This window comes from Aotus nancymaae, unplaced genomic scaffold (assembly GCF_030222135.1).
Source record: "Aotus nancymaae isolate 86718 unplaced genomic scaffold, 86718_ANA_hifiasm-v0.15.2.pri h1tg000041l, whole genome shotgun sequence".
NCBI lineage: Eukaryota > Metazoa > Chordata > Mammalia > Primates > Aotidae > Aotus > Aotus nancymaae.
In genome coordinates, this window is record NW_026988455.1 from 28,829,549 (window position 1) to 28,841,725 (window position 12,177).

The 12,177-nt window shown below is 37.7% G+C and overlaps 1 protein-coding gene across 5 annotated transcripts in view; it reads right to left on the reverse strand.

Annotated features, from left to right (window-relative positions):
* Positions 1-12,177, reverse strand: part of NTRK2 (neurotrophic receptor tyrosine kinase 2) — a 347,366-nt gene that overhangs the window by 259,470 nt on the left and 75,719 nt on the right. For all 5 annotated transcript variants that reach the window (XM_021676039.2, XM_021676037.2, XM_021676041.2 and 2 more), the window contains exon 11: positions 8,373-8,472. In XM_021676039.2, coding sequence (XP_021531714.2) covers positions 8,373-8,472 — 100 coding nt within the window. The remainder of the gene's footprint in view (positions 1-8,372; positions 8,473-12,177) is intronic.

Here is a 12,177-nt window from a genome sequence, read left to right on the forward strand (position 1 = left end):
ATCAATGAAACAAGTTTTTCATAAACCCCAAAGCAAATTAAAGCAACGAATTCTTCAGAGGACAATAAAATTTAGAATTCGCAATAATTCACACATAGTATATTTAAGGGCTGAAGGGCTTAAAATAAGCACAAGTATAAGCACATTTGTATTCATGATACATACCCATAAAGTAGAGACACCTTGTAATTTCAATTTTTTTCTATGGACTCAACTAATAAACCTGGAAACACTAATACACATTGTATACATTTGTGACATTTTTCTGCAGTCCAGACTCAATATGAATTCAGCAGGAATCTCCCTATAATCTTTTCTTTAATAATGTATTACTAAAACATAAATCTGAAAAATAACTAACTCTTATGGAATTAAAGAGCCAGATACTAAACTAAGCACTGATTTAATTCTTATAATCACCTGAAAGGTGAGTATTATTCCCACCATTTACCAAAGAGGAATTCAGATTTGGAGTTTAACAATTTGCCCAAAATGACGATGAGCAGGTGGGAGATCTAGGATTTAAAACCAAGCTTCTTTGATTCATATGTCTTCAATATTACTTTCCTATACACTCCTAGGGTTGAAGATTCAGGAGTTAACAACTTACAAACACGAAGGATGTGCATTATTCAAACAGGCTGTCTTCTGAAGTGCCACGTGACAATTCTGCTGATTTAGAGCTAAATGTATTCCCATAGTCATTTAGTATTCTTGCCCAAAATAAAGCAAGATAAAATCAAAGCATATGTTAGAATTTAAGCCAAGTTATTATCTGTCTTCTTCATAAATTCTGAAAAGCTTTTCCACCAAAATCAGATGTTAGGAATGAGATGGAAGAAAAACAAGAGAGGAAAAATATAAAATTAGAAAGCACAGAGATGTAGGACAAAATGACAGGAAAAACAGTGAAAGGTAAAAGAGAAGGGAAGGGGTAAGAGAAGAAGAAAACCAAAAGATTTTCAGGTTTTGAAAGTCCTGTTTGAAATAGGCCATGAGCTATGTGAGAAGGACAAAGCAAATTTCTCTCAAGGTTAACGAAAGACCAAAGAAGTGGTAACAATATTTCCTGACTTTTAAGTACAACATCTAATTTTTTAAAGGATCTTTCACCTTTTAGTCAAAACAGTAGCATGGAAAGTCCCTAAACAATATTGCATGCACTTTCTACATTGCAGGCAAACATGAGCTCTCACATGCATCCTGCTGGGGTTGTGGGAATGCCCAGGTAAGACAGGCAATTAAAAGGTAGACTTCATCCACCTACAAGCCTAAAGGCAGAGATGCTGATTCTTTTGCTTCCTGTCTGGCCTGCTCTAGCCAATTCTTAGAAGTCTGACACACATTTTCAATATGTTGTAAAGAATAAGCATCTTCTGCTCTCAGTTAGACAGAAGCCAAATGTTGGCAGGGAAAGAAGTAAGAGGCTTTGGAAAGTAAATCCTCACCTCACAAACACAGGGGAAAAGCTTTCTATAGCATCACCAAACAACAGAAAAAGAACACTTGGGCTAATTCTTTTCTCTAGATTCATTTTCATTTTATTATCTCACTCAATAACTCTCAACTGAATGTCTTTTCTGAAATTTCCAAGGACTTGATTGGTATTGACAAATTTTGTTGCCTCTTAAGAGAGTGCTAAGATAGATAGACTTTGAACTCCATTTGAAACTGGGAGGAGAGTAATTCAACAAAGATTTCTGGGAAAACTCATTTTCTCTGATACTATTTTGTGTGATTTACATTCCCATGTTATAAGAAAAAACCAGCAAAGTTCCTTACTTGTTTTACAAAGAAAGAGATAATCGTTGAGTTTTTCAAAATGTCTTTTTGCTTTATTAGTGGCTTTCTGATACAAGAAATTTAAAATATTACTACTCATCTCTATGAAAATGTCACACTAAAATTTATTCAAATATTTTTATTCTGTATGTCTCTGAAAAAGAGAGGACTACTTCATAGCAAATTTTAATAAAATAATTATGAAAAGACCAGGGCTAAGTTTAAAATATACACAGAGTAAAAAACTAGTGAAAGAAATATTTAGAAATATGTTTACCACATTAGAGCAAGAAAGATCTTCCTAAGCAAGACACAAATTAAATGGGAAAGATGGGCAGATTTGCTCTATAAAAAGGGAAGTTTCTTTGATTACTGAAAGGTACTATCAAAAAGTCAAAAGACTAGAAGAAAATATGAGCCACAAACATCACGAATAAATAAAAATGTGTATAATTGACAAAGTATTTCTCTAACTCAACAATAAAAATAAACATTACTCTTATTCTTCACATGATAAAGATGCCTAAATTAATTATTAATCAAAGTCTCATCTTAGTTCAAATTAGCCAAAAGATTGATAATATTCAATATAGATCAGAGTAATAAATGAAGGGATATCCTTGCATACTGTTAGTGGGAGACTAAATCGGAAAGGCATTTATATAAGATAATCTATCCACGTTTAAACATATATACCTTTCCTCCCAGATATCCATTTCTAAGAATCTATCTTTATACAGAAGGTATTATTTGAAAATTATTTGAAATAATTTTCTGAAAACTTGGTAAAAATGTAAATGTCCATTAAAGGAAGAAAAGTCAAATAAATCATAATCCATCAATAATAATAATAACAATATCTATTTATAAAGCAATAACTAAGTGCCAGAAATGTTCCCAAGTGGTTTACATAAATAAGCTCAGTTTGTCTTCATAACAACCCTGTGGCTTAGGTATTAGGACTACCCCATTACAGATGGAAATACCAAGGCATGAGATACTTGCTCAAAGTCCACAGCTTGTAAGAGGCAGAGCCAGGTTTCAGATCCAAGTAGCCTGATATCAGACTACTGGGAAATACCATTAAGTAGAATGTAGTAGATAGCTAGGTACTGATACAGAAAAATTTACAAGGCAAATTGTTACCAAAAACAATTACAGAACAAGACTGGTATTATAATTTCCTTATGGAACCAAAAATGAAGCTATGTATTTTATTATTTACATGCCACATGCACCCTATAAAGAAAGTTATTACTAGGAGTGGAAATGGTCATGGCAGAAGAAGGTGATGGGAGCATTCGTTTTTACATTTATGTATTTCTAAACTGCTTGAAACGTTAGGAAACAAGAATGCATTCAATTATTACCATTCCAATTTTTTGATGGTATTTTTCTTTAAAAAAAAGAAGGAAGGGATGCATATGGAAAACAGTTTGTCCTTACAGATGTTTCTACAACTGGCTCTCTGGCTTTTGGTCACATTTTTTCCTCTTAAAAGTTGATCCAAATATCTGTTAAACTCAACCTCTTAAACTTTCCAGAATTGTTTTCAGCTCATATAAAAGGCTTTAAACTTCAACCTCTTTAGCTTTGGCCCCACTATGTTTATGACTATTTTTAAATAGGCAGATTTTTGGTTGTTATTGAAAGACACTCAGAAGATCATTTATAAGAACAGAAAGTTGAACTGTGGATCTTGAGTCTGGACTTGGGAAAACCCAGATCTGCATCACTAGACAGGATCGCTTTCCAGCCTTTACTAATTGAAAACCCCCAATGCTCAAGTAGCACAAATGAATGTGTATAGGGCAGTTTACATCCAAGAATCAGAGGCTGCAGAGGAAATCTGTGCAGGCTATCAACACTGAGTGAGAAGAAAGCTGCTTCTTCTAGTTTCTTCTACAGGGACGTCTTAGGATCATTTAGATATTTCACTCTAGAGTGACAAAGGCTGCATTAGTACTTAGGAATTAGATATCATCAGGAAATGTACATAACCCAAAACTGATAGCCAAAACTATCCTCTAGTAGGGTGATGAGAGCCAAGCTCCCTCCTCCCTGCTGGTTCCCTTATATTTTTTGCAACCCTGTAAAAATAATGCCACAGGCAGGGCTCCCAACGTGGAGCACCCTTTGAAGACTTGGCAGCCCTGGTGCTCTTCAATGCTTCCATTTCCCCTTCACATGCACTCCTACATCTTCATTGAAGACAAGGAGCCAGGAAGCAATGTGAGAGCTAAACACAAGACTCGGTTACAACACAAGGACAGCATTCAAAGGCCTGGTTGCCTATTCCTTTGGCAATGGAGCTGTTCTGGAAAATTCTTTCAGCCCTACTTCAGTGAAAACTAAAATTAAAACAAATCAGAGGCAGTCTTAGAAGAAAAGGGATAGTATTATGCATTTTCATATAGGGATATTGATACTGACATAGATAGATTTGGTATACATTTTATATATCCATATTAAACATACGTATGAATAATCCCTACATAGATGGCCAATACTAATAGAAGGGCATCATTTGTGGCTTCTGCAATTATGGTAGCTATGTATCAACCAAAAAAACAATAGGACAGTGTAAAGGCACAGAAATGAACATGGAAAAACAGACTGGGAGAAATTCTACACCTTGACATCTATACTGAAATGGCCAGGAGCCTATTGGATGCTACCAGCAAGAAGGTTAAACTCTATAGAGCAAGAATAAAATATAAATTCTCGGTTCACAGCATGATATAATCCCCAATCTGGCACTTCGGCCGACTTCAGAACTGGAAAAATGACATATTCCAAAACCATACATTCAAAGGTAGGAAGGTAGAAATTGAAGATGTTCATATGCAAGATAAAAAGTCAAAGTGAATCCTCCAAACTTAAACAATGACAATAGTTTAAAACAGTGTGTGAAACTCTACATACCCTAAGACAAAACCTGGACAAACTGACTTCTTGTCTATGGCCATGACTCTATGGAATAATCTTAAAAAAAAGAAAAAAAAAAAGAGGAGGGACTTTGTCTCTTTTAGAAACTTAGAAAAGTCTCAGGTTCTCTCTTTAGCCACTCACAGCTTAGCCATTCTGCAAATGCTAACTGTTTTCCAATTACCAAACTTAGGTGGATGGAGTTGAAAAATCTCTGATCATTCTGTCATTAATATGTATTGGGCACCATCTCTGGGCTAGGCACTCAGCAGATGAAGATGAACACACAAATATGAATGCTGTTGCCATGAAGCTCAAAGTTTGTGCTACCTGTTCTGGAGTGGACCATCAGCATTTGGTTTACAATGAGTCCACAGAACAAGGAAGAAAACCTGATGAGCTTACAGACCTGAAGATCCATCTTCAAAGACAACACCACAGCAAACTGCTTGTATTTACAAATCCAAGTTTCATTCACTAGTTTGGAATTTAGAAACCTCCCCATGGGAGCAACACCATAAATAATGTTTGCAGGAGTAAGGGGTGGATCTCAGGTCAATTCATAAAGCTTGTGTTGCCCTGCATTCAGCCGTAGTGTGGTGACCTTAACAGGTTTCTGGGGTTTGTTCCTCTGGGCCCTTCATTTCAATAGCATTATGGTGTCATTTATATTCTTGAGGTTTCTGTTACAGATTGAAGCAGTCAACACTTGAGATAAACCACACACTGCCAGGGATGGGCAAAAAGCTGTGAGCACCTACGGGTGGGCTGGCCGTCTTCCTCCTGTCCCATCTGCCTCTAGCATAAGAGAATAAGGTGGGGCTTAGACCCTCCCCGAAGATGCTTAGGAAGGCAGGAATTACATTCTGAATAGCTCATTTGCACGGAAGCTACAAGCCTCTTACATGGTGCCTAGTCTGGCCAACACTATGCACAGTTCATACTGTTGTTACTAAGAAACCGCAACCAATACATTGCTTAGTTAATTTGGGAAGCAAAATAGTATTTTTACATATTCTTCCCTTTTTAAAGACATATGTTTTTCAGGGGTAATCCCAGCTCTAATAGCATTTAAAGTACATTGACTCACATTAATGTTTAAATAGCACGTTTTATGCAGTTTCATCTGCACTCGATGCATGAACCATATCTTCATTTCTAGATCCCCAAAGATTATCAACTCAACATCTGACTTGCAACAGTAACCCTAGATCAGGCTCTTTTTGTTCACATCATGCTACAGATAGACATGTAGCTTAAAATAGAACAGTAAGCTATTCTAAAAAAAAAAGTCTCTGAGACAAAATTTCTAAAAATGATTTTATTTGTCTTTAGGAATGAGGGAACAAAACATATAATATGTATAGTAGTTACTGCTGTAGGAAGCCATTTACTGGCTCTGTGGCAGGGTTAAGCACACACTTTCTTATAATTCATTAAGGATGCCCTCAGGTTATACTCAGAAAATGTAGATGCTTTAGTGGTAATCACCCCAAATTATCTAAATGAAATACTGTTTCAGTCTTAGTGCTGGAGTCTCAATATGAAACGTAATTTTCTTCTTTAAAAAAAAAAGAGTTTACGTTTTTCTCCTCCACTGCCACATTGTAAGGAGTAGTGTAAGAAAATGTAGATGCTTTAGTGGTAACCACCCCAAATTATCTAAATGAAATACTGTTTCAGTCTTAGTGCTGGAGTCTCTATATGAAACATAATTTTCTTTAAAAAAGAAGAGTCTACGTTTTTCTCCTCCACTGCCACATTGTAAGGTTGCCATTTGCTGGTAATTCTGTCAGTGGTTTTCCTAAACCAAGGGTAAGAAGAAGCTCCTAAATTTTGCTCCATGGATTCACAAAGCTTTTGCTGAGTTCCCAGAAGAACCTGGATATATTCTCTCTCCGAAAAGCTCATGAGATGAAATATCTCAAACTAAACCCTTCAAGACTGGAAATTCTACTGCTAGGAGCTGGTAATCTCCAGTGAAATCTATATTTAGATACTTCAAGTCCAAGTGCCTCTAAGGAAAGCAAGCACCTGATAAACATGAGAACCACCAGATGCCATGGTAGGGAGAAGCACGCGCAGAGCAGCCGTCTAGCCTGGGCCTAGGTGCAGCTGAGACATGGGCATCCCAAAAGGTCTCCAAAGCTGTGGATGAGTTTGGTTTGCAGCATCTCTCCCAACACCTTGTCACACTCCGAAGGGGATCTGGCAGCCCATATTTACTGTGGAGAACAGTGATTATCTACACTGTTGTGTAGAGAACCCAACAACCAGGGCAAGCAAGATAAGTATCCTCTGGAAACTGTTAGAAATGCCAGTTCTCAGGTGCACTCCAGAAGTGCTAAAGCAGAAACTGTAGGGGCAGCCCAGGAATCCATGCTTTCTCAAGTCCTACAGGAGGTTTTGGCACACCGTCAAGTTTGAGAACCACCCCACAGGATGAATTAAGATCACTGTGGGGTGATCCCTCTCCCAAGCCTTACTTATAATTGGATCATGAAAGGTCTTTTCTTCCCTGAAAAATTGTCAAGGAACAGCTGGCCAAGGAGGAACCGAGATGAGGTTTCAGGAGTTATTTTAAGTCCCAGTTTACCATCACTCTTCCCTGTTCATTTCTGGCTTAGAAATGTTCACAGGCACCAACAAAGGGAAAAGAGGAAACATCAGAAATAGATCTGCTCTATCCCAGATGTCAGTGTATGCTGGGCAACTTACTGCTACTGAAACCTTCCCTTCCAAGTAAATAGCAATATTAGCAACATTAACTGTAATTCTAACAGACCATACAGATAAAGAAAATCTGCCAGACCTACCCTCCAATGCAACTAAGACACCACTAAACCTTTTTCACAGCGCTGCCATTTAGACGCTTTTAAATAGTGTCTATCTAAAGGAGACCACACACAATACAACACTAATGTATTCGCCAGTACATACTTTTAAACTTCAGAGCAAATGGTTTTAAATCATTGAAACTTAAACCATTAAATCACTGCTCCAAAGCACTTTTTATGTAACAAGAAATTTATACAAGTTTTCCTCCTAAAATTAATTTTAAATCCACTAAAATAAAATTCCAGTTACCTATTTTGGGTCAATATACTGCCTAATTTTTAATCCTGCCCTGATAATTTTTCCACTTAAATTTTTAAAAAGCTATGCATTCGTGAAGCTTCCATGTACCACTAATAGCTGTTCTTACATTGCTTCATAACACTGTTGTTTAAATTTAAAAGAATGAGGATCTGGAAAAGCAGGAGCAACACCAAAATCGTACCATGGAAGATTTGGAAAGCAAATGTACAGCAGAATAGACCTTTCTGCACAAAATACACACGTCCAGGCTATCCTACTGCCACTGAGTCTCACCTGCCTTTCTGGAGCAAAAGAAACAGCAAACACTATTTCTTGGCCATCTCATTATTAGTCCCCGGTTCTGTCTTCTGGGACAACGGTCCTCATAGAAAAGTGGGTAGTGCTGAGTAATCAACATTATTTTTCTCTGTCTCGATTTGTAGTATCAAAGCCTTGTTGCTATTTTTTAGCCTTAAAACCTAATCATCATAAATCTAGCTGCTTCCTTCTTTAGTGGTAATTAGCATTAGTCATAAACCAAAAATGATCCGCATAAGATGCTAAATAAACACAACCCTTCTTACCTTTCATGCCAAACTTGGAGTGTCTTGCCAACTTAAGCAGAAACAGCATCACCAAAAGGCAAAATCCCACCACAGATGCAATCACCACCACAGCATAGACCTGGAGAAAGGAAGACAGGGTGGTTATAACCTTGCTAATTAGTTCCCTGTAATCATATGGTAGTGTGGATGATGAGGATGACATAGGCAGTTCTATTTATTGAATGCTTACCACTTGTTCTTATAATAGTCTTATGTATACCAATTCACTGAATTTTCAACAACCCTATAGTGAAGTATGTAAGACCTATTATGATGCCTACTTTACAAATGAGAAAACATAAGTTAAACCTTGTGAAAATGGCTATCCAATTGGTATTTTTAAAATATTACATCTCTCTCTCCATCCATGAGGTGGGCAGAGAAAGAGAGAGAGAGAATATGAAACATGGATGGCAAAATACTGGTGATTTTTCTGTGTGTGTGACAGGGTCTCCTTTTGTTGCTCAGACTGGAGTGCAGTAGCACAACCATGGCTCACTGCAGCCTCGACCTCCAGGGCTCAAGGCCTCAGCCTCTTGAGTAGCTAGGACTATAGGTAAACACCACTATACCCAGCTCATTTTAAAACTTTTTGTAGAGATGAGGTTTTGCCATATTGCCCAGGCTGGCCTTGAAATCCTGGGCTCAAGAGATTCCTCCACCTCCACCTCCCAAAGCTCTCAAATTATAGGCATGAGCCACTGCACCCAGCCTGATAATTTTTGAAGCTGGTGAAGAATACAATGCGGTTCATTTTACTATTCTCTCTACTGAAGTGCATGCTTGAAAACTGTCCATAATAAAAAGCTTTTTGTAGGTTATTGTTGCTCTTAGAAGTCAGGATGCCCCGGGAACAGTGAGTGGAACTGGAAGGGAGCAGGAGGGTACTTTTGGGGTGAGTTCCACCTGTGACAGCCCCTTGGGTTGTACATTTATGATATGTGCATTTTCCTATATATACGATATAAGCCTGAAAAAGTTCAAGTAAATTTAAAAACTTAAAATTGTCAGGTGTGGATTACATAAGTCAAGAGGGTGGATGCAGATATATATGAATCCTGTCGCATCCCTGAAGTGGAGATGACAGAGGTACAAATAGAAATGCAATCACTCTGCTACCATTGCAGCTGACCAAGGCATGATACTCCTCTAAGTGCATCATAATATTTTAGAGCAAAGTTGTAAGCAGCACTGTGTCTCCTTCCAGTCTTACTCAGCCCAAAGACCTGCTTGCAAAAACACTTTGCTTCTCTAAACCAGGAGCTGGTAAACTTTTGCTCTAAAGGTCAGATGGTAAATCCTTCAGGCTTTGCCAATCCTGCAGTCTCTGTTGCAACTAAGGATCCAACTCTGCCAGTGGAGCACGAAAGCAGCCATGGATGATATGTAAACAAATGGGCATAACTTTGTTATAAAACTTTATTTACAATGACAGCAGGTAGACTTGAACATAGTTGCTAATGCCCATTCTGAGATGTCTTAGATAGCCATTCTGGCTTAAGAATCTGCATAACAATTTTTAAGATGGATGTTATTATCCTCATGTGTAGTAATCATTAGTGCCGTTTGTCCAACATTTCTGGTTTTCTCTGTGTTTCTGTTTGTAGGAGGCATTGCCTGGCTTGCTTGTGGTTAGATGGGTTCATGTGACTAGTTGAGACTTGTGTCACTGTCAGGGTATAGAACTTCACTTCTTGTCCAAGATCTTGGTCTAAGGCAGTGTTTCTAAACCAGGGATGATAATATTGCCATCCAGAAGACACTTGGCCATTTGGGATTGTCCCTATGAGGGGGAAGGTACTACTGGCACCTAGTGGGTAGAGGCCAGGCATTATTAAACATCCTACAGTGCCCAAGGCAGCCTCCCAAACAAAGATTATTTATCCCCAAATGCCAGTAGTGCCAAGGTTGAGGAATCCTGCTCTACCTGCTCCACAGTTCTCTTTATCTCTGTCATAAAAAAGAAGTGCTTTTAAAAACGTGGCTTGTTCATCAGACTGATCCTGGCACAAGGACAAGGCTTAACAGAGCTCCTACCCAATACATGAAATGAAGCAAGAAAGAAACCTCTGTTGTTTTACGCCCCTAAGATGTGGAGGTTTTGTTACTGCAACAGAGTTTATTCTAACTGATATACCCATCTCATAGGGAGAGGCATTATAGGGTAGAGATTAAAACCATGGGTTCTTCCTGAGTATAAAACCTAGATTTTTCACTTATTAGCTGCATGACTTCAGAATTACTTAACCTCTCTGCATCTCATAATCTTCATGTGTAAGATGGATAATATAATATAATTATTCTACTTTGCGGGTTGTTGTAAATCCTCAATGAGTTAATGCAGATAATGGGTTTGGAACAGTACTACAATATATAATAAATTAATGTTAGCAATGGTGATGTTAAAAAACTAAGAGTTATAAAAAAAAATTAAATAAGCAGCTCACAGTCACACCTCCTGAGCTTGGCAATGGAACTAAGTCTGTCCAGGTATAAATCCTGTGACTTATTCACTACATTGCCTCTCCAAAGCATTTGGTTGAGAATGAAGGCAGGAAAATACAAACATACAGCTAATTCTCCCAGGACACAATCTCTGATGTCAGATGAGAACAGCATTAAATAAGTCACAGAGCACAAAAAAACACAATGCCAAGCACTTAGCTGGTGTGGAGCAAAGGTATGATCATTCTCTTCTCTGGTATTTTAACTGTGAGTAGATCTCCCCCAAAATGCTTCTGCAAATGTTCGAGTACAGACTTAACTTTGTCTCTGCAGCCCATATAAAAACAGAATAGTAGCAACTCCTGCAAAGCTAATTATGTATAAACTTAACCATTTCACTCAAGCTGACCTCATGACTTTGGGTGTTTTTTAAATCTTTATTTCTAACTAATGTTTTTATGGGAAAGAGATCATAGTATTTTTTTTATTTTAGCTATAAGTTTCTTTACTTTATTATTAAATTTCAGACTTCTATAGATAGAAGGGGAATACCTAAATAAACAACGCCAAACTCCATTTGATAAATAAGAAAACTGGGATGAGGGAGTTAGATGATTTTCCTGGAAAGTCCTCCAACCATGCAGCGGTACCACAGTACAGTGTCTCACCTGCTTCAGACAGTCCTTAACTGGGATTTAGGAGACCTAGATCCCTCTGTTCACAGGACAACTTGCTTTTACCAGTCATGACAGCTAGAACAGATGTTTTACTTATCCAAGCTTCCACCTCCTCATTAGATAGTAATGCCTGCCCTGGCTTCTCTACCTAGTTACAGAATGTGTAAGTCAATCTAGAAAATGGGAAGTGGGCTCTACTGCTGAAAAGCAGCTAAGGATCTGCAAATGAATACTTACAGCTACTGAAGCCATTCTAAATTTAAATCCTTTAATAAACAAGGATGCCTGTGACAATGAAAAGAATCACTTCCTCAAAATCAGATTGTTTGATAATTACAGAGTTTTGTGTACCGCGCATGTATTGAGGTTGTTTTCACATGGAAGACAAGCATGGGTGAGTTTGTCTGGTCGGTTGTTTGATTGATAGGTTGGTTACTTGCTTGATGGGTTGGTTTTCATCTGAGGATATTTCTTAGGATAGAACAAGGGAGATCTGTCCTCTCCTGCAAATTCAACGAAATGCTGGAAGAGCACTTGGACTAGAAACATTTTTATCTTTTGTATCAGCTTCCTGGCTCTCATACTCCTCTAATCTAATGATCCTTCCTCTGATCAAGAACTGTTTATATATAAAATATCTGAACCACACATAATTCTAACAT